The sequence below is a fragment of the Ptychodera flava genome, assembly GCF_041260155.1.
Source record: "Ptychodera flava strain L36383 chromosome 23 unlocalized genomic scaffold, AS_Pfla_20210202 Scaffold_23__1_contigs__length_28996876_pilon, whole genome shotgun sequence".
Taxonomy (NCBI): Eukaryota; Metazoa; Hemichordata; class Enteropneusta; family Ptychoderidae; genus Ptychodera; species Ptychodera flava.
The window spans coordinates 15,453,071-15,475,774 of NW_027248277.1; the positions used below are offsets into that span (position 1 = coordinate 15,453,071).

The 22,704-nt window shown below is 37.6% G+C and overlaps 2 protein-coding genes across 3 annotated transcripts in view; both read right to left on the reverse strand.

The window, feature by feature from the left end:
* The window catches only part of LOC139123419 (zinc finger protein GLI3-like), an 83,792-nt gene extending 81,776 nt beyond the window's left edge, over window positions 1-2,016 (reverse strand). The window contains exon 1 of the mRNA XM_070689558.1: window positions 1,455-2,016. The gene's annotated coding sequence lies outside the window, so the exon portion shown is untranslated. The remainder of the gene's footprint in view (window positions 1-1,454) is intronic.
* A 3,894-nt stretch (window positions 2,017-5,910) lies between these two features.
* LOC139123430 (uncharacterized) overlaps window positions 5,911-22,704 on the reverse strand; it is a 34,386-nt gene continuing 17,592 nt past the window's right edge. The window contains exons 6-11 of one of the 2 annotated variants that reach the window (XR_011549659.1): window positions 11,486-11,604; window positions 11,139-11,231; window positions 10,286-10,398; window positions 9,471-9,548; window positions 6,802-7,256; window positions 5,911-6,303 (exon numbers count right to left, since the gene is read on the reverse strand). Coding sequence is in view for 1 of the 2 variants with exons in the window: in XM_070689566.1 (XP_070545667.1) it covers window positions 7,131-7,256; window positions 9,471-9,548; window positions 10,286-10,398; window positions 11,139-11,231; window positions 11,486-11,604 (529 nt within the window). In the remaining variant the exon portion in view is untranslated. Of the gene's footprint in view, window positions 6,304-6,675; window positions 7,257-9,470; window positions 9,549-10,285; window positions 10,399-11,138; window positions 11,232-11,485; window positions 11,605-22,704 lie in introns of those variants that run through there. The other variant, XM_070689566.1, reaches the window with a different exon arrangement.

The following is a 22,704-nucleotide window of genomic DNA, read 5'->3' on the forward strand; positions in this document are numbered from 1 at the left end:
CACAATGACGGCGAAAGCCAACACTTTTCAGGCAAGCGCTGACATCTCCGGTGTGAAAGGGGAAACTGCGCACGGTTGCTCCAAGAAAAGGCCCGTCTTCACACCTAGTTAGCGCTGAAAGACGGCTCGCCAAAACACGCTGATGTATCTCCCTGCTTGCGACGGAGCGCTCGTGCACGCAATTCCACTCTCAAGTGCTCCGCAATGCGGCAATGTAAAATTCTGATTACGAAACAATCTAAACACCGTAAATGGCTTTGACGTTGAACAGAAATACACGGACAGCTCATCCTGGTCTGTCTTTACTGTCACCAGAGTTAAAAGGTTTGACAAGGCTGCATAGTCACGCCAGACGCTACACCGCATGGCACCAGCTTCCATTTCATTCCAGAGTTCTGTCGTCAGGATATTCTAGCTGGACTCCTCGGCAGCACAGGCCTGTCATCGCTTCCGAAAGCGGTCAAAAATTTTCATAAAACAACAGGCCGCGGCCTTGCGTCCAGGGGAGATTGAAAAAATACGAACACGTTTTCATTGTAATACTAGATTCTTGGGTTAGGGCTCACAAAGGCGACTTTTCTCACGACTAAAACGGCGCAGCCATGCGAGAGAGAGCCACAACAGACGGGAGAAAATAGAGTTTATCCATTTCACTTTACAGCATCAAAACATTTATTAAGACACGAATGACCGGGTTACAGCTCGCACTTTTGACATACGTTGGTAATTCTCTCGGCTTCACTTCAGAGGGGGGCATTATATGGAGCCAAGCAACGAGGTCAGAGCTCATGATTTTTACGCCAAACACGCCTGTCAAAAATGACCCAGAGAAAACTGTCGGACCATATGCCTGTCGCGCGGCGGCCCGCTTTTGACAACTTTTCCACGGGTCCATCAACGATGGACGTAACTTGGTAAACGAAAACATTCTCACACATCGCAAAGTTTCGGAAATAAACTACTTCATGTCCAATGGCCTATAAAAGCCAGCCAGAAAAAAACAATCACACCCTGAACGGAGAGAAATGTTGGCAAACAATTCGCTCTCTTGCGGAAGATGTCCACATGCTGCGAACGACGCTGTGAGGATGTATTCCGTGTTTCCATACTCGCCAAAACGAGAAAAAACAATGCAATTACTTCGTCTCGCATGACGTCCGCCCTGTCTCTGAACTTTGACAAACTTTGAGAAGCCATTCACACTATGGGGCAGACCCTGCCACAGAATGCCAAGTTCTTTGTCAGACTTCCTGTCATTAAAGTTTAAAATGAGTTTGATACACTTCCGACAAAGCTATCGATTGTTTCTTCTCTCGCCGTCCGCTGTGGCGGTGAACACCAGGGAAGGGTGTACTCCAAGACGCACTTCAAACGTGCGACTCAAAAATTTCTGCGCAAAAATAAAACCGAAAATTGACAAGGAAACAACACGAAATAATGTGTTGCACACTTACCGATAAATGGGGCTCCTCACTTGTCTTTTTTGCTGGACTGTCGAGGATGCGTATGGGAAAAACGGGACAACTTAAAATATGATATATCCTTCGCAGAAAACCGAGCTGTCATTTTTACACTCCCTTCAAACTTGACGGCATTGCATCGTCACTGGGATTCTTTCACAGTTGGTGGGAGAGAGAAAATGTATTTCGAAATCCTCGCGTTGCTATCTGTCTGGTACAGTAAAATAGGTCCTGACACCCTGTCACCATCGAGGGTATGGCACAAAGTTTCCCACATCAATAAGAAGCAGTGCAGAATATTGAATGTCTCGAAAAGATGGCCGCTTGTCGTCACGTCCCGCACTCCACTTCGTCTTCGTCCCAAAGAGGAATCTCGCAACTTTCCCGCGGTTTCGTCTGAACAATCACGATTTCTGCGTGGCTGGACGATAAAATCCTGCCGTTAACATCACAGAAATATCCTGGGTCGACGTCTGGAGAGGCTTGCTTCCCCAAAGTTTGCACGGACGGCACGGCTTTACACTATTCAAACTCAAGTGAACGTGGAACTCATCCCAAGTTATTTACACAGCGTGTGTGTAAATATGCGGCGCATACCATTATTGAAAGAGGGGGTTACATAGTGACCGCTCGACTTCCCTCGTGAAATATGAGACAAGATTATCCTCGAAAGCCTTTTCCCGTAACAATTCCAACACTTACAATCGCATTTGGAGGATGTATAGTTGCAATTTTATATATTTTAGGCGTTTAACGAGACAGGAAAGTACTCCATGTGTTTTTTAACGCTACATTTCGCGACTTCCAGGGTTGTAGATCGCTGTCTCCCTTCCAAGTTTGAGGAAATTGCAAGCGAGAGCCACTGTATCGTTCACAAACATAAAAGCCGCATGAGAATTTCAGGGTCACTTTCTTTTCACTTTTATTGCAGAATAAAAGTTCCAATTCGATGCTCGACACTACGATAAAATGCTGCCCGAGAAGCCGCCAAGGCGCGCCGGTGCAGTCTGGGTCTCAGATGATGAATTATAGAGGGCGTGTTTCACATGTCCGGAACAATGTCGAGGGCAGACGAACACACGGTTTTAATACAGGGAAAGTGATCGCGCCTTTATTTATTTCTGACACTGAAAAAATTGCATCTTCTATTCTTTCTGAGACATAAAGTTGTGGCGAATCACAACTGAACACTAGAAAATTCTAAGCAAGAAATATGTCATTCAAAAGGCTGAAATTTTGTTGATTTTTACAACCTCGCTGATTTTTTTTGCAGGGAAAAATTAACAAAACTGGAATGTGAAAAAATAGAATCTGAAACACAGTATTTCACAAACTCAAGAGACACAATGTATTTTTTTTTTCAAATGGCAAAATAAACTATAATTGTAGCTCCAATTTAAGACCACCTCTCCTCCTTATGACCTACAGAGTCCTTTTTCTCCAGTGTGTGCCATAACATACCTTTGCATTGGAATTTAGGAGTCTGGAATACATCACACACAAGGTTTTGTTATTGCATACAGATGGACCTTTCTAAAATTAAAATTGCAAACTTGAACCAAATTTACTTAATTGAAATTACATACTACAGTAAGCTCCATTGCAGTTTACTTCATGCAGTATGCGCCTCGAAATTGAAGACTTACACTTTTGCTCAAACTGTCCTCAAGGAATTTTTCAATTCTCTTTCAAAATCAAGAATAAAGATGGGGAGTCACCGTGTAAATTTTGGTACTAGAGAAACAAACTATAGAAGATTTACCGATATTTGAAATTCAAAATAGCCCCATCCCTATGATTTTCAAAAAACTATAACGGTGAAAATTTTCTTATGGCCCCACATCCTGCACCTCATTAATCATGCATAAATCTAATTCTAGGATAGCCAATACAGCTCAGAGGTCTGATTTTTGGTACATAGTGATAATATGGAGGGGAAAATATTTTTAGACAAAAATGAACCCTAAAAGTGGTAGATCAGAAAAGAATTGTAAAAGTTTGAAAGTCTGAATATCTGTCTCCGAAGTGCATTCTACCTTAAAGGTATACAGTCACCAGTAATCTATATATGCCCATATATGGTCAAAGGGGTGTTCCTAGGTATTCAAAATTCCCACATGAGGGCGCTGTTTTTAAAAGGTGGCCACCCACTTAAAATCTGTGATTGGTTAGATTTTCTCTTTCCATGGTAACTGTGGCAAAATTGGAAAAGGTGACAGTATACCTTAACATAAAAAAAATACCATTCAATCATAGGAGAGTGGAATCCTGTTATTAAGCCGTATTGTCTTTGAAAATGTCACTATTTCATTCCTTTGTGATGGATTTGGTCGGTAACATTCAGCGGCCATATTTGAGTTGTGAGTAAAAAAATTAACTTTATTGGCTTGATGTGCACGAATTTAGCCTGTAGGCCAGGAAATAAAAGCAAAAAAGTAATTTTAGCCTGATTCTCACATTTATTCATTGAAAACATGGAGTCATTCCCATAATATTCAAAATGACAAAAACTGTTCAGATTTTTTGGTCAGATGTTGAATTTTCACTGTTTTTTGTATTACTGGTCACATTAATGTACTAGACATATTTGCATTAGCCCAATGCTGATATACTATAATCTATTTGACAGATTATTTTTTAATTTTGTGATTTTTGTCAAAACTATTTTGAGAGACTTCCCGTCAAATTATAGTGAAACATATTTGGTTTTCAGTTTCCTACGGATACATTTTTTTTGATATTGCAATTAATGAGCTACATTGCTGTTGACTCTTTCAATATGAGGTGCACTGACAATGGATTTGACTTTGCACTTTCTGTGTCAAATATATATCAAAGTTCAAGGGTCATTATATGTGTGTTTGGAGTATTTTTCAACACCACCCTTTCACACACAAGTCTAGACTGAACCATTCAGCCATGTGAGGACACTCCACGACCTCAACCCTACAGTGCAGGTGGAGGTCACACAACGCCACAGCGCCCTCACACTTCTGAAATGTTCATTCAAACTCAAGTATACTCAGTGAATCAAAAGAGCTTTAATATTTATATATGGTAGATTGCTCTTTATTCCTAGTACATTTACTAATTCACAAATTATCCATAAATAGTGCATGCAAATTGTAACTTTTGATTTGTGACTTTAGAATGCCACTATATTCTGTACATGATTTAAAATTAATGCAGTGAATATACTTTCAAGACTGAAAGTAAAAATGCAGTGATTTTTTACAACAAATCAGGAAACCTGTATAAACATATATTCCTTTTTTAAAGTCAAGGTGCAACATAAAAGGCCAAGATTGTGAAATGCCGGGGGGGCCTATGCTCAACATCAGTACAATCTAACACGGCCCTAAGGGGTCTGTTTTCATGAAAGGCACCCGTAGACAAGCATTGATTCAAGCAAAAAGGAAGATTTGCCTGTACCCTTCAGGTATGCTTGTAAAATATACTGCTGATCCTTATAACATATCAAAGTGATTGTACATTATGGGTGAAGGTCCTTTTGTACTGAAATAAATACATTTCTATATCTATCTATCTACATATGTATCTATAAATCTATCTATCTATCTACATATATATCTATATATCTATCTACATATGTATCTATATATCGCAGATGCAAATTGTTTTTTTCCAATGTTAGAAAAATACAAACACAGATGACAAATTCAAGATAAAAATATGTGAACAAATGAAAGAATTCTAGGTAACTTTTCTTATATTCTCTCCTTGCTTCCTTCACTCTTTGCTTGTAAGCGGATTCACAATGCTAATATAATTCTCAAGCAACAATGCTGTATTTGTTGTGAGACCCAGGGTTGGGCACTATGGTTGATGTTGCCGCTCCTAATACATGGCATCAACTTTTAATATCAAGCTGGAGGTAGTTGAGTTTTTTAAATAAAAAGCAAAAAATCCATGTCAAAAACTCAAAAAATGTTCTTATTATCATTACTGACCAATGGGAGTTATATGTGAAATGATTTTTTACAGTTTCTCTGATTCAGAATCTGAACAATAATGATTAAAACTGAAAACATATTAAATCACTGTTCAGCATATTCAAGCCCCAGGAACTCTTAGCTTTTTGCAAACACAGAATTTATTTCCTATATTAAAGCAGAGTTTCTTTGTCTGGTTCCTGATGTTTGTAGAAATGTATATTGAAATACCATGTATCCTACTTATAGACACAATAGTAACCCTTTGAGTACTATAATTTTTCCCACCAAAATTTTTCTGCCACATTTTGCCAATTTTTATGAATTTTCATGAAATTTTTTGATGATTTTGGACCAAATTGACATCATACTTGATTAGCTCCAATTTTTTATCAAAAATTTGGCAAAAATCTGAGAAAAACTGACTAGGATATTTTGTGAAGGGGAGAAAAAATGACATTGGCGTTCAAAGGGTCAAAGGTAATGTAATGCTACCATTATGCAAGTTGAGTATCAAATTTATTTGTCAGACATAAATTAGTTTGTCAACAATGACAAGGCATATCATACAGAGGCTTGTTACCAAGCCTAATACTAGGTATTTTAACATCCAATATGGAGTAAACAGAAGAAAAAATTTCACAGTTACAGATACGGTAATTTCAATTTGTTCATGTATGACATCCTTGTTCACAAGCAATTTCAGTGTTTCTTGACAAACATTTGGCTGATTAGTAAAAAATCACAGTAACATTTAAATATTACAATCTACAGTCACGCATAAATTAATTTTATCTAAATTTCAATACACAAAGATAACAGTACACAATGCTTATGGTTCTGTCTCATGGGACTGAGTCAACCTGTGAGTCTATTTGGATCAACTATGGCTTTGAGAGTATACATTTTAACAATTTTGACGAATAAATTACACTGTTGAAAACAAATGAAAATTATTGAAAGTTTTACCTGGTTGCCACATGTTCGCATCACAAGTATTTTAATTTAGTCCGTAATTAACCTGTTCACCCCTATTCTTTGTAAAAGTGGGCCACAATCACCATTTAAAACAATGGGTTTGGGCCAAACCACAGCGGTGAAAGGGGCAAAATAACATTCATCATATCATCCTGTCATGGCCGAATGTGGCATGGTCTCCTAAAAGCTCTGGAACTAATTGCTTTTTATATCTGTGCTTTCCAAGATCAAATATGAACAACACATTGTCATTGACATGTTGAGTAAATAAAATCTGAAACAGCTTTTTCAGTAACAGTGTTATTATAATGAGTGTATCACTTTAAAAAATATCAAAACCGAACAAAACCATATCATATGTTAGTATAAATAGTTTAAATGTATATTACATATATATCCGCTATTATGACTGATTTAATTCCTAGTACTTCATAGATTTTCAAAATAAATACCTTAAACTATAAATATTCTTTATCAAAATGGAAAGTACATGACAATAGACAATAAAACAATGAATTTATCAAGTTGCTTTGAGTCCGTAGTTGAAATTGTCACTTTGCTTTCCGTTCAAACAAGTTGACATCATCACCTTCCGGGTTCAAATGGATCAGCATTATCACTTGCTGGGTTTTAATGGGTGGCATCAACACCTTCTGGGTTCAAATGGGTTGGCATCATCACTTCCTGGGTTCAAATGGGTTGGTATCATCACTTGCTAGGTTCAAACAGGTTCCAAGGATTATTTTCCGGGTTCAAATGGGTTGGCATCATCACTCTTCAATGATCCTAAGGTGTGGTTGACAGACCTGTGGTGGGCTTCATCAGCCCGTATCACCTCAATCACATCACGCATTGTGGCATCAGGCTGGAACCAAATACAAAACAAATGAAATATTTTTTCATCACTTTGACCTGTCTTGAGATCAACCAAGTTCATGTGCTCTCTGAAAGATAAGTTGAAACAATCCAAGAATAGAAATTTGGATGTAATTTCGATCCCTTCTGTAAAATCCACCAGCATCAGAGCAAAGAATTGGATTACAACTCTGATTTACAGGCACTGCCGCAGAGTCCCAAAATTTCAACACTCTACACAGTAGCGTTATTAATCAATAATAGTTATTACCTTTGAAGACATTTTCATGTATTCCATCCAATAAAACAAATATACTTTAATGCACTCCTCTCTGAAATGCACCAGTATGTTGAAATATTGAGTACTGGCCTTCCTAACTTAGTGCTTTGAGTTCAATACGTTGTGTTATTGTTGACGAATGAATTCTAGCTGGGACTTGAATTCAGTTTTCAACATATGATTTGATGTCACACACACACAGGTTGAGCTGACTGGTTTAACAATAAGCACTTAAACTTGGTCAGGAAGAACAATTCAGGGCTCGAAATTAGCGGTAGTCCCGCGTCCACAGACTACCAACTTTTTCCTGGGGCTACCAAAACGAATGAAATGGTAGCCCACACGGACTACCAAAGCCTGGGGCATGAAATTACTTAGTGGGCGTCATGATGTTGATCGCTGTGAGATGACCAACGCTCATACAGTCAACCCAGCTGGACACAGAAAGGACATGTCGACTTTGTTGCGCCAAACTTTGAATAAAATATTGAACTGATGTACTTGGATAACAGGCTCGGGAAATGATGGCCAATGAAAATTCATTTTCATAGTTATTTAATTACTATTTATCAATCACAATCAAACACAAAATTATTCAAACTGCAAAGAAAAAGCTGTCGGGCTATCCACAAATTTCGCTTTAGATCATCCCATGGGAAATATAGTCAAAATTGCCACGAAAGTATTAGGAACATGACTGTACCAAGTTGTCATCCTGAAATTCATAGCCAATCTATTTTTAGCCATGTTATGTTTACACATGCTGAGTGAAAAGTCGTTGTATTGCGAACATCAAAATTTACATGTAAGCTCTGCGTATGTGTGAATAATTCGTGAAACTTTGAGGCGTCACCGTTGTCAACTGCACATGCTATACCGTTCTCCTAGGCTATGATCTGCAGCTATCGATGTCAAATGACTAGAAAATTTATTTCATGGATAGAATCATGCAAATAATTTGTTCATTGTCTAGATATAAATAAACATATCCTTTACAACAAAAACCCTCTTAATTCATGCATGGGCTACCAGACTTTGTCGCTGGGCTACCACTTTAGAAAATGGTAGCCCAATGGGACTACCGGGGAAAAAGTTAATTTCGAGCCCTGACAATGAAATGTACTTTGTGAACAAATAAATACAGTGTGAAAAATTTATCAAGCTTTATACAATTAGAGCAGCTGTAAGGTAGAATGCGCCTCTTGGACAGATATTCGGACTCTCGAACTTTTACAATTCTTTTCTGATATACCACTTGTGGGGGTTCGTTTTAAACCTCTTGGAGCTCTTTGTTTTTCTAAAATCCAATTTTTTTTTCTCCATACAGTTAACAAGGGAATGGTGGCCATTTTGAATTTTCAATATCAATAAATCCTGCGAAATTTGTCTTTTTATTCTTGACTTTTATTATGAAAGTTTGAAAAAAGGTGAAGTCTTGCACTATTGAGGCAACACAGTAACCTTTATAATAAACCTACAAGGTTTGAATGGTCTGGACTTACTCACATGGCAACTAATACAGTTAATGTCTAAAGTTATCAAATTAAGGTAATATGCACCTCGAAAGTGAAAGACTTAAACTTTTGCACAAACTTTCCTCAGTGCAACTTCCAACCATTCTCTTACCAAAGCAAGAATAAAAATCAGGGGTCACCGTGCAAACTTTGGTACTAGAGAGACAAATAACTTGTGATTTCTCGATATTTGAAATTCAAAATGGCCGCCATCCCTGTGTTAACTCTATGGGAAAAAATAAAATTTTCGATTTTCGAAAAACTAAGACGGTGAAAACTTTTCTTTCGCCAACAGCTTCAAAATGAGCCCCCAAAAGTGGTAGGTCAGAAGAAAAGTGACAAAATTTGAAGGCCTAAATTTCTGTCCCCTACGTGCGTTCTACTTTAAGTCAGTTGCATTGATTGAGATTGACGCCATTTTTTTACTTACAGGGAGTTTCCAATATTTGACAGCAACCTCCGGAGCTGCTGCAGTCTGCCATACTTTGAGATAACCCTTGTCAAAGTCCTGAAATACAGAAAAGACAATATTTATCCTGAATAAATGAATACATTAAAATATTTATAGTCATCTGTTTGTTTATTCATGCTGTTAACGGTGAATCATTACTTAGGGATGTCTGCAAATAACATCAGTGGTCTCTCATTAATATGCAAAAATAAATATTTGTCTGCTATTTAGATTTCATTTTTTGGAAATTATGCATTCAAAAACTTTGAAAATACATCGTTCAAAGTGACTGCCAATGTTACAATTAACACTGTAGGACACATTAACGGCTCAGACTACAAGCTGCAACTACAACAACAAGACAAGCAACATTGACAAAATTTGTCTGCATATCAAGCTGCAGTGTCAGATGTCGCATTCATGCAGCTGCCGTATATTTAGTAAAGAAACCTGCAATAGCAAACAGTGCTATTAGCATGTATAGGCCCACTGAATCTATTGAAAGCAATTGGGATACACCAACTCAGTGACATGGTTGAAAAGTTTGTGTTGACTAAATGCTACATATCTACAAACTTGATTTAGAACAAGACAAAAAATTGAAATGAATAAGATGAAACTATTATATGGCTCTTGCAATCAATTTCCATAACACACTCTCAAATATATTACAAACTGCATGCACTTGTATAAACCAATTCCCTGAATCTGAATATTTCATGCACATTTTACACAGATTCCCTGGCCATGACATGAATATTCATGATGGTGAGCAGAAGTAGAGTTATGCATACCTGTAAGCACTTTGTGTAAGTAATAACTGCTTCTTCTTCAAGGTATCCTACGAAACGATGGCAGAATCTTGGACTTATCAGGTATGCCAATGAAAAGAAAGTAACAAACCCACCTAAAAGAAGAAATGATATCAGAAAGATCCTGAATCATATATACCGGACGCTTATAATTTAGAACTGATTTGTGTAAAGTATATTGATTATGTACGCAAATCTGCAGAAGATAAATTATCTATGAATAATTATGTGGTTTGGCTTGTGCATTATATACCTTAAAATTTTTTCACCAAATTCACCAAGTATCGTTGTGTTCTGCTTGCAGTGACTTTAATGTGACTCCAAAACCTTAATGTTACTTCATGAAATATCATCTCATTGGCAACAAATTGGATTGCTGACAGTCCTTTATGCCACCTTTGTCACTAAAGGTTAGTTATTGAGGTAGTATGCACCTCAAAAATGAAAGACTTAAACCTTTTGCTCAAACTTTCCTCTGGAATATTTTAACCATTCTCTTTCAAAATGAAGTATAAAACTTAGGGTCACCATGCACATTTTGGTATTAGAGAAACAAATTTACCCAAGATCTACCGATATTTGAAGTTCCCAATGGCTTGCAACCCTGTGTTAACTCTATTGAGAAAATAAAATTTTCGATTTTGGAAAAATTAAGGCAGTGACAATTTTTCTTACACCAAGAGCTTTAAAATGAGCCCCTACACAGTGGTCTATCAGAAAAGATTTGTAAAGGATTGAGAGTGCACATATCTGTCCCCGGGGCACATTCTTAAAGGCTGTTTGGTGTATTCGACAGAAATTTACCAGTTAGACGTTGAGGAGATTGATTACTCACCTTGTGCACCTATCACAGCCCATCTGAAAAGTCGGCCTGGCTGTTTGATTTGTAGAGCCGTCATCAGGTGCATTCTTTCATTTTCCGCCTCCTCTGCATAAATTCACAAATCACAGATTAACATATTACTGAAATATCATCTGTAACACTGGCAGTTTGTCATCGGCAAAGATTTGCATCTGATAGGTGCATGCAAACAACAAACATGTGTGACACTTATTTTGATTGGATCAGATTCATAATATAGTGAACAAGACAAAATCTGATTGGTTAAAAGGGTATATCACAACTTTTTTGATTGGTTCTGATGCACTATGTAGTCTACTATACAAAATATGACTGGTTACCCAGTAAGGTATGTATCCATCCATAATCTCTCTTCATTCTTCTCAGTGAATGGAGATGTCTGACCATGGCTGCCACCATGCCTGGCACCCCGGCTACTGTCTCAAGGAAAATAATTCTCCTACATCCAGAAAATATGAAATCCAATTTGTACGGTAAGATTAGTGAAAAGAATTTGTCATGATTTTATCTGCGAGCACAAAGGTAACACAGAATCAGTTTTGATACCAAATTTTTCCTCACTGATTTACAAGAAATTCCCAGCTGAAATTATGGCTTAAAGGGTCAGGCTATTTGTCAGCTTTCCCCAAAAGCAAAATTGACCAAGTTGATAAAAATTTCAATGGAAACAAGAACAAAGGTCAAACACCAACCATAGACAGTTAAAGGGAAACCTAAGTCCAGCGACTTTGACCGTTTATCCCTTCCAAAATCACCCTCGAATAAAATGCAGCTCAAATTTGCAACATAATTGCACGCGCCGACGACTACGGAGCGACGAAAAGAGACTTTGAAGTAGACGACATTTATGGAAATGAGCTCGGAATCCCATGGGCGCGAAAGGGCTCATGGGAGGAGCGTGCGTGACGTCATCGGCGATACACGAACGTGTGTGACAGCCTACCAAAGCATTGGAGTCTATGACTGCAGGAGTGCAGTTCTGCACGTTACGACTCTTTAATGCTCAGTAGCATAAAAAATAATTAACTGTTGTTCAGTTGAGTGCAAAAATAGCGCCAATGGCACTGCATCACAACTGGTGAACCTGTACATAAAATACTAAATGGGAAGGTGCTGCGGGTGTGTAGTTTTTCAGTACACACACCCACACAATCATATCATATACATACAGACAAACTCAAAGACAGGCAATCTCAAACGTATGAAGAATAAGTGTACTGGCAGATATACTCTTGGCCATTTGGTAGTTTGAATGGGTTAGCTCTACAAACTGTTGAGAGGAGAAGTTGTTGATTGTGCCTGCACTTCAAGTCTTAAAGAACAGCCACCTGGTATTTGTAGCTGACAGCTGGGGAAAAATTGACATGGACAAGTATGGAAATAAACTGTAAACAAATTTTATTGAATATATAAATACGGAACAGTATTAAAAATCAAGCAGGTAGTATTTCGTAAAATAGACATTGGAAAGTGGAGGTTCACCAATGATTATTATACATCTGTTCAGGAAGTTTCATTTTAGGGCAACATGTAGTCCATGTAATTTGAATCATGGGAAAAATCTCAAAGCTTGGGAGCTTGCAACATGTGATATGGAAAGACCATGTTTGGGTGTGTGTATGGCATGTTCCAGGCCCCAGGCTGATACCGGTCTGTGCATATTGTCATAATTATTGTTGATAATGAGTAAGCTTGCATAAATGATGAATCACATATAACAAAATGTCCACTGTCAATTGCTCACTTGTTAGTAGTAAACAGCAGCACAAAATCTGACAGTGGACAGTTCATCATAAGTGATTCATTGCCGACAAGGATACCCAGTCTCAACAATAGTTATGTAAATATGCACATTGGGTTTGATCATGATTGGGTGGGCAATGCCATACCAATGGGAAGATGGCTTGTCTGTATTCGTGATGGAAGCTCCAAGCCTGGAGGTTTTTGCCAGAGTTGAAATTACATGGAGTTGATGAAGCCTTACAATTGAAGTTACTGTGTTATGTATTGATCTGTAATATTTGCATGAGTTACAAATGGCAAAAATAGGTTGTGTGAGGTGAGGAATCACAAAGGCGGCACATCTGTAAAAATCATCCTTGGTGAACTTAGCCTGTGAGGAATTGGAATGATAAATGAGTTATAATGAATGTGAAAATACTTCAGTTTGTAGAATGGTTTGTAAGGAAATCGAAGTGAGGTAGATACTGAGATATGTACGTAACAAAATATAGGTTAAATCTGGGAAATTTGAATGAAGTAATTACATTATTAAGCTATGGAAACTTGAGGCAGATGTAACGAAATGCAAGTGAAATAAGCTGATAATGTAGGTAACTAAACCTTTGGCAAATGTGAGGCAAAGTAAACAAAGTAAAAAGCATGAGAAAGCTAAATAACAGTGGAATGAAATAAAACTCAAAATTAAGCTAACGGTACTAACTATAGATAAATTTCATAAACTTTTGCAAATGTGAGGCAAAAATAAAACTCACAATTTAGCTACTAACTATAGATAAATTCAGAAATGTTAATGAAAAGTTGTAATGAAGGTATAACTACTTGAGGTTGTTGAGTACTGGGAAGGAAATTGAAGTAAAATGAAGCAGAGAATCTAGGTAATTAATTGAGGCTAATGTACGGAAATTGTAATGATGGAAGGCCAATTTGGAGCTAAGCAAAGTAAAGGCTAATATTAGGATATGCAAGTAGGAAAAAAAAAGAGTAAGTAAACCTTGGGCAAATGCAAGGAAAAATGAATTAAAATCACAATAAAGGTAAGTAGTGGAATTTAATAAAACTCACAATTAAGTTACTAACTATAGATAATGTCAGAAATGTTATTGAAAAGTTATAATGAAGGTATAACTAGTTCAGGTTGTAGACTACTGGTATTTAAATTGAAGTGAAATGAAGCAGAGAATTTAGGTAATCAAATGTAGGCTAATGTAAGGAAATTGTAATGATGTGAAGGCCATTTGGAGCTAAGCAAACGAGGTCAAATGTTGGGATGTGGAAGTGGGGAAAAAAACACAGTTTAGCTAACTAATCCTTGGGCAAATCTAAGGTAAAATTAATGAATTAAAAATCATAATAAAGCAAAATAAATGTTTGGCTAATGTACTGAAAGTGGAATAAATGAAACTGATAATTAAGCTACCAACTTAAGATAAATGTAATGAACTGTTTTTGGACTGTTGTGAATCATGAACAATTAAGCTTCTGAAATGTTGATGATTGTGTCTTTGTCTAGTTTGATTTTGCATGTGAATGGTAGTAAACACAGAATGTCATCGAGAGTGGCTGTGGTGGGGTCGACCTGTAGAGCTGATAGTAGAAGGTCTTTTTTGATGAACAGGTCCAGGAATAGGTCATTATCTGCAGTGGCAAAAATTTCTAGTTGTTCCTCCAGGTTTCGGAACAAATGCCCTGTATTGACATTGTCGAGGATTCTGTCATCACAGGAGATAATATCTGTGGAGAGAATAAAGTAGGATGTCATGAAGGAGAATGGTAATTTCTGGATGTGGAATGTGGCACTTGGATTTATAAGTGGATAGTAGTTGGTCACGTGACAAAGTTTTTGAAAAATGCTGAGGGTTATAACAATATGAGAAAGCTAAAACATGAAGATGTGTTTATATGGATGTTATTACCAAAAGAGTGTGCAAATCTGATATTTTGAGTCAGTGCTTCCTGCTTATTTGTAGCATTCATCAAAAACACAATGTTAATACATTCAGTCAAAGTATTGTTAAAAATGTGGTGGTGTTAAATGATTGTGTGGTTTCAAAGATTAGGTGGGTGTGAAATGTGGTAGTTTTGAAATGATAACTAACCTCTAATTCGTCAGTGTAATTTACTGAGAGCTACTGGTCCTTGGTGTACGAAGAATAGTTGACTGTAACATCTTTTAACAAGATGTTATCTCCCACTTTGATAGGCAAAGTGGCCATGTCTCGCCATAAGCTTGCGTGAATTGATCCTGTTTCGTCTCCCACTGTGATATCAGTAACAGATAGTCCTGGCCACTCTTCATTTTTACCAGTTTGGGCATTTGGTGCTAAAAATATGGAAGAGTGAGATGGATTAAATATGTTATGTGGGTTATATTGTTGTGTGTATTGATAAGTGATTGCAGAATTGGAAAGTAAGGTTAATGAGGGAAATTATTGCTAATATATTTGCAATTCTCATAGTACATATGAAAGCACAATAGTGATTCTATTGTGTATATTTATCAAAGCATGATATGATGATGTAGGGGAGTAGATGATTAGACTACACTAACGATATGTTAGGTAGTCTATGAAAATATGTGAAGATAAGATGTGACCAGATTGTGGGGTTTGTCTGAAGTATGGTCATATTGAGAGTTTCTAAACAGCATTGATAAAAAGTGTGAGTTAAATTGTGATGTGAAGGCATGAATAATAATTGAGGCTGTGACATTGGTGTTGTAGTTCATTGCTTTGATGCACTGATGTGCCAAAGCAACATCTGAACATAGAAGCTCAAGATAGGAAAAGAGAGTATGGTTTAGACAGTTCCCTTGGTATATCTGTAGCTAAATGGGTGGGTAATGACCAACGTGCGTCACCAAAGAATAATGGCCTTAAATGTAATGGAGGGAGTAATAATAATGAAGTGTGATAAAGATGTTTAATATAAATTTTAGGAAATGGCTATCTGGAGAGTTGTAAGAATATGGCTGTGTGTTTATTGATGCATTGAAGTGTTAGAGTGATGTTCATTGTTATCAAGAGGTATATGAGTGGTAGTTTGTATAGACTGGGTGAAGTTGTGATAAACTTATATAGAATGAGTAATATACTTACTGCTAGAATCTGGCCTTGAAAAGATACACGTTGTTTTGGTGGTAAGGATCTGATGGCTGCAATCTTTTTTTTTGGGCTGTCTGGTGTTGCCAATATTTGCTGTGCTTGTTCCTTCAAATGTGTGGACAATGGTATACGATTTGTTCTGTAAAATAATTTTTATGTATGAATGACAAAAAGAGTCAAGTACTGTAGTTGAGGTTTGGAGTGTCGAGTCAGAATACAGTGGCATGATATTGGCAATGATGTTCTGCTTGGAAAGAGATAATGTATAGCGGTGATGATATACTGTGCTATTGTAACGATGCTGTATATGGGTTATGCCATTTGATAGAGTGGTAAATATATATTTCTAGTTAATAGGAAGGTATGCAAATGTATGTACAGAGTGTTTTCATGGACAATGAAATGAACCAATGTTTTGTTTCACTAGTGCTACATTAACACATAATCTTCACATTAGTCATACTTACCCATATATTTTGCTAGCTGATGTTATTTTGATGATGTTGTCTGCAATTTGGCGTTACGAATAAGAATGGTGTTGTCACTTGTATTTTTTGTGCACGGTCCTTTCCAAAGCAAATACATTTTTGCAAAGTCTCTCCATCTGACACAACCAGTTTGATAAAATGATCTTCATTGTTTTGTTTGTATGGCAGCCAACCATTGGTGCTTACAGCTGCAATACTAACAGTAAAGGGCTTGATGTAGGGGTTGTGTTGTGTTTTTTTATGTCTTTCAACTTGGTATTGAAGCTGTAAAGAAGAATGGAAATGAATAAAGACTGTTAGTTCAAAAAGTAGAAGTTTACGCTAATTTAGATACTATGTGTGTTGTTATGGTTTTTGAATACACTTATAAAACAAAGTGTTCAGACAATTGTGTCGGTACTAATGTCTGTTGGTAACTTTTACAATAGCAGACAAATATTGCCATTTCCCTGTTTTGTTGTCACATGGCAAAAAGTTATTTAAGTATCTACACTAACAAGATACTACTGTAATACAGTGTGTGTATTCTGGGCATCAAAGGGTTCAGGAGGACCGAAAGGGTTGTAGTAGAAAATGTGAACTCGGGTGCTGACATGAAACAGCAATTTCACATGAACTCCAAATGTGGATGACAACTTTAGAAATGAATGGTACATTTTTTTATCAGTGGCCAGTGGTGTATTGGGCTTCAGCGATAGTGGTATTGTTGTAGTCATGGGAAAAAAGAGTCGTAACTATTCAGTAGAACCATGGAGGTAGGAAGAGCTTGTTCACTTTTTTATGAGCATGCATATTGATCTCCTGACACCCATCACCCACCCCTACAAATAATGGGACAGTCCGGCGGGTACGTCGGGATGTACTGTTACTGATCTAGCTGCGAAAACATGTGTCAATAAAGCTTAGGTGGGAAGAGCCAATGGCGTATCTTGTCTGAATGAGGATTAAGGTATAAACCAATCGTTTACTGTATATGTAATTGGGTTGATAATTACGTGTGCTACTATGCTACTTGCGGTATGACCGATCATGGATGTACAAAAATAGAGAGATACAGGATCGTTGGGTAATGTATTTCACTCCCTGTGTTCGTTAATTGGCTTTTGAAGCAGTGGCATGGTTTTTTTTTTGCCAGTATTCTTTATGGTTGCCACGATCAAGACGGCTGAGACACACCATTTCCGGGCACTCACTACACTCATAACATTTTGTGGATCGAAATACTGTCCCGAAATTCATAATAAACTTTCGAAGATGTGAAATCGCTTTACTGTTGGGATATTACCCTATGACTATTCTTTTGAAGTAGCCCTGCGTACGATGCTGTGTGTTCCGCTACAGCTAATCGCCCCGCTCATACCTGAATGAGCGGGGCGCTCATACCTCAATATGTGGTGACTGAGCGGAGCGATTAGCTGTAGCTGAACACACAGCATCGTACGCAGGGCTACTTTGAAGCAACTTTGATCAAGTCCCCTGGTTGTAAATTTTTTCTCACTTACAAAGTATGAGGTCGCGGAGTCTTATTTTTTTAAGGTTAAAGGTATGAACTCTTGAACAGTATTTTTCCTAAAGTTTTCATTTGCCCGGCCGTCGAAGTCGTTGTCTTCAAAGTTGCAGTATATGTGTGCGGTACGCCGATAGCATGTTTCCGTGTAATTGCGTCATGCCATAGTTAACCTGGTTGAAGTCATGGTGTACACGTTCAAAGACGCTGTTTACAGATTTGTTATGTTCAAATAAAGTCGTACATACACATTTTCCTGTCATATCGTGTTTGGCTAGCTGAGAACCTGGCGGCAAATTCAATTGTGATTTGTTGCGGAAGTTAGCTGCGTGGCGTTACCATTGACAGTACAAAGGGCACTACACATGCGTAGTTTTTGTGATACTACGTTTACGCGAAGCAGGAGTTGACAGCTGCCATGCGTCGGTACATTCAATTTAAGTCGATTTTTGTCTAGGATCCCTTCTCGATCAGCGTCATATCATCGCCCAGATTTAAAGAGGTTGTAGTATTGATACAATGAGATTAGTTGTAGTGAATGGCGATATTTGGACGCGGTCTGTGGCAATGTACGGAAAGACTCCACATTTACCGATGACAAACCGAAGGCGTACTATCTCGCTATGGGATTACGAAATTACGAACAAGCGGCAACTATCCTTTCAAATAAGGCTCAAAGCAGTGTCCTGTACCTTTTTTTGTTTGTGTGCATCCATGACCGATCCACCGATCGAGCGAGAATCACTGAAGGCTTTCTTTGTTTCGATCGGACGTGCGTTCTTGAGCGAAGGGTCAATCATATGTGGGCATGCATGGTGATAGAGAAATCTTCAACAACAGTTGCGTACAAAGCGTCAAAATGCCCAGTGACAGATCACAAAAGTTCAAGTACAATTGTGCAAAAGTACGCGATATCATAAAGTAACCACTTGTGTCGGTAGCTAACTGACCTAATACTTAAGCATGTGTATAATGTTACATTTATAAAACTATCGAGAGCTGGAAATGAAGCTGAAACTTTGGCGAGCACTTTCGGGCTCGTTACAATGTATGTGTCGTTAGTGCGAGGTGGGCTGAGGTTGGCTGATCGGACTGTGATGCTCTTAAAGCACGACTGCTACTATTTATTGTATCTTTGTGATGCAATTGCAAACTCCATCCGCAGTTCGAATGCATGTGTGACGACAGACTAGATCAATAACAGGCAAGGAAAGGCATGGCTCACAATAAATGCATTCAAGGAGAAGTAACGCTACGCACACTTCAGTGACAAGACAGTCCACATGGGTACATGTCTAATAGCAACTACCGGGTCATTATGTAGGCTACAAACTAAAAGTAGTGGTTATGATAACCTTGAATGTTAGACGAGTACGAGTGAACAGAAACATTACATAGGTACTTACCCACTCATGTTGTTTGATGATTCGGGCAATGGAACCGTTCTCAGTCAGGTATAGAGTTTGATGCAAATTGTTGTGGAAAGTCTGGTATGGTGCGCTGATCTTGACAAGCTACTGCCGAGGAAATGACGCCGATTAGTGTCGGCGTGGTATTACGTTCACCCTTTCAGACAAGATCTAGATAAGGATTTGTTAACATAGGTCATTGGAATGTTGAGAAATGAACATAGGGACCTTGCAGGAAGCTTGATCTTGAACTTGTGGGTAACGACAGGAGTTAGAACAGCTGATGGCAGTGGAACTGCCAAAACAAGTGCAACGTGTGCAACACTGTATACATACTGTGTGCTGATATGTAGACGCGTCATTGTGTCGCCAAATGACCAATCGGCTTTGTTGATATTATCTAAATACGTGGCATAATCAAGTTGAAATCATTCAGGTATGCGCGCGGGCGCTTTTGAAAAGTCAGAATCCTATTGTATTGGTAGGAAATGATAGTTATCATATACCATCACAAGAAATGCCGATTACCTGGGAATTGCGGACTGTTTGATCATATGCATTGCGCCTCTGTAGTACGTCGTGGCGGCGCTGGTTGGTGACGAAGTTATGCACTGTATAAATGGGTGGCTCGTTAGTGGATAAAATTAACTTGACAGTGGAGAATCATTGTGTAGTATAAACACCATATATTATTTTGTGGTCTGACCAAGCGTTCTCTATAGTGTCACAATGAACAGGAGGGAGATTGCTGAACAACAAGTCTAGTTGTGAATGGTAGTCTGTTGTGACAGCATTAATATATTGTGAACATTTAAATACAGAAGCATGTTCTCTAAAAATGAATTATGGCCTTTAGAAATATCCATATTGAAATCACAACAATGATCAATGGCATTTCAACATTAATCAGATCAATGGCTTGTTCACAAAATACTTGTAGGAAATCATACATTTTTATTGTTGGAGATTTGTAAACTACAATAATTTGAAATTGGTCTTGTTGATGAGGACATTGAATGTGGGTGAAAATAAACTCTATATTTTGAGAACTAAATTTGTGACAGTTAAGTACAGTAAGAGACTAAAGTATATGACTAAACCATGATGTGGTCTTGTGTGAGATGCTGTCATGTGATCATTTCTTATAATGTTGAAGTTAGGGAGATAGAATGTGGTATTGGCATCTGTAGTAGTTAATCTCGATTCTGCAATAGCTATGACATCAGCTGATAAAATGTTTGGTTCATTTTTAAGGTCATGGAAATGACAGTGTAAAGATCTTGAATTATTGAAAAGCACTTAAATGTTTGTTGTGGAAATGAATACAGTGGTGTATAGCATAATGTCAATTTTGCTGTAGTATTTAGTCTCTCAATTTCATTTAACACCGCTTTTGATACTGATATCTTCTTTTCATTCAGATGTAATATTTGAAGATCTGATAGCTTTCGAACTCTGCTGAAAGCAACATAATGCATGTGGTCAATTTTGTACTACCCATGTGCACAACGACATCATCGAGTGTGTCACCTTGTGACTTGGTATGGTCTTGGCACCACCTGGCTTCAAGGGAAATTGTATACGAATGATAGAAATATTTTTACGGAATTTGGATAGAAAGAATTGACGTTTGATGTCAAATATTGGTGTCCATTGCTTTCTGATATGTTTGTGATACAGGTGTTTGTATTTATGCCTTGTTTGTTGTCCAACATTATTTCCATTGAAGAGGACCCATATAATACTAGGTCTGTTTTGGGTAGTGTTGGCATTCGCATATCAATAATTTGACAACACATGTTGCACCATTTATTATGCCATCAGAAATATCAATGTTAGTGGTAATATCATATCTAAGATCAATAGCAATGGGTGATTTTGAAAGCAATCCACATGTTTTTGAAGGATTAGTTGGAATTGCAGTAAGAATTTGTTGCTTGACTTGTTTGGTGAAGTCACCAATGACTGTGTCTAATGCAGGGATGTTAATTTTCTGTGATATGGCATTATTATAAAGCATTTGATTGTGTGTATCAACCATTGAATTAATAGTATATAAATGTGTTTTTGTTGTGTCACTTGTGTTAATCACTCTAGTTGTAGTATTTGAATATCGTTGTTGGTGTGATTGCCTGTGCGAAGACGATTAAGTAGGGCAGCAAATTCATTATCATCTTTTTGTCTCATTACTTGTGTAAGTTCATGAACTGTGAATAAATCGTGCCATAGTTTGTTGCTAATGGCCCATAATTGTGCTTCAGATCATTGAAGATCCATCCATCCATGACAGGTTTTAATTGCAATAGGTCTCCTATTGAAAGAATAGAAATTCCTCCAATAATTTTTTGTTTCCTTTGATTTCCTGAAGGCGGAGATTGATATAGTTAAATTGACGATTTCCAACCATACTTACTTCATCAATAATAACAACTGATAAATTTCTGTACTTGACACGAAGAGTATTTAGTCGGTCACTGTCAAGAGGCTTATATTGTAAACTCTGATTTGCTGGGATATGAAAGGCAGCGTGATTTGTACATCCATTAATGTTGTAGGCAGCTTTGCCAGTGGGTGCACATAGTAATATTCGACAATCTTCTGGATTGTCTCCTTCATAAGAGCAAAGATAGCGATGTAGGGCTTGGTACAAAGCTCTGACAACGACAGATTTTCCAACACCTGCACCTCCAGTTAGGAATATGTGAAATGGATCAGATTTTGTTTTAACCCAATTAAGTATATGATTAAATATTTCTCTTTGTTTTACATTTAGTGTACTAACCAACTGAAGGTATTCTTTGTTAGGTATGCGATTTGGCAACATTGAAGTGTCAATATGGCCAAGGAAGTTTGACTAAGGCCAACATCACCTGCAATATCATAATGCTTATATATATCTGACCTGTCAGGATCAAAATATAGGAAGTGCTCACTGTGTGTGGACCCACTATCAGTATCTTCATGTTCAACTTGTTGTGTACTTGTGCAAGAGTATCATATTGAGGTATATCATCTAGCAATTGGTCAACCTGTCTCATGGCTTCCTCCACAATGTCATCATGGTGTAGGTATTCAGAAAGTTTAGATTTCATTATATGATGCTTATGAGTATAGGCTTCTGGTATGTGGTAAAGTGTTCAATCAAGTCTTTATTTTCATTTCTCCATGGAGTGAACAAGAACAATCTTTCTCGATAATAGTTTTCTGCATCAGTCTTGCAATTGTAGTTGACATAACGTATCACTCTTGACTTTTGGCGTTCTCTAATTGATCCACCATTCTTAAAAACAA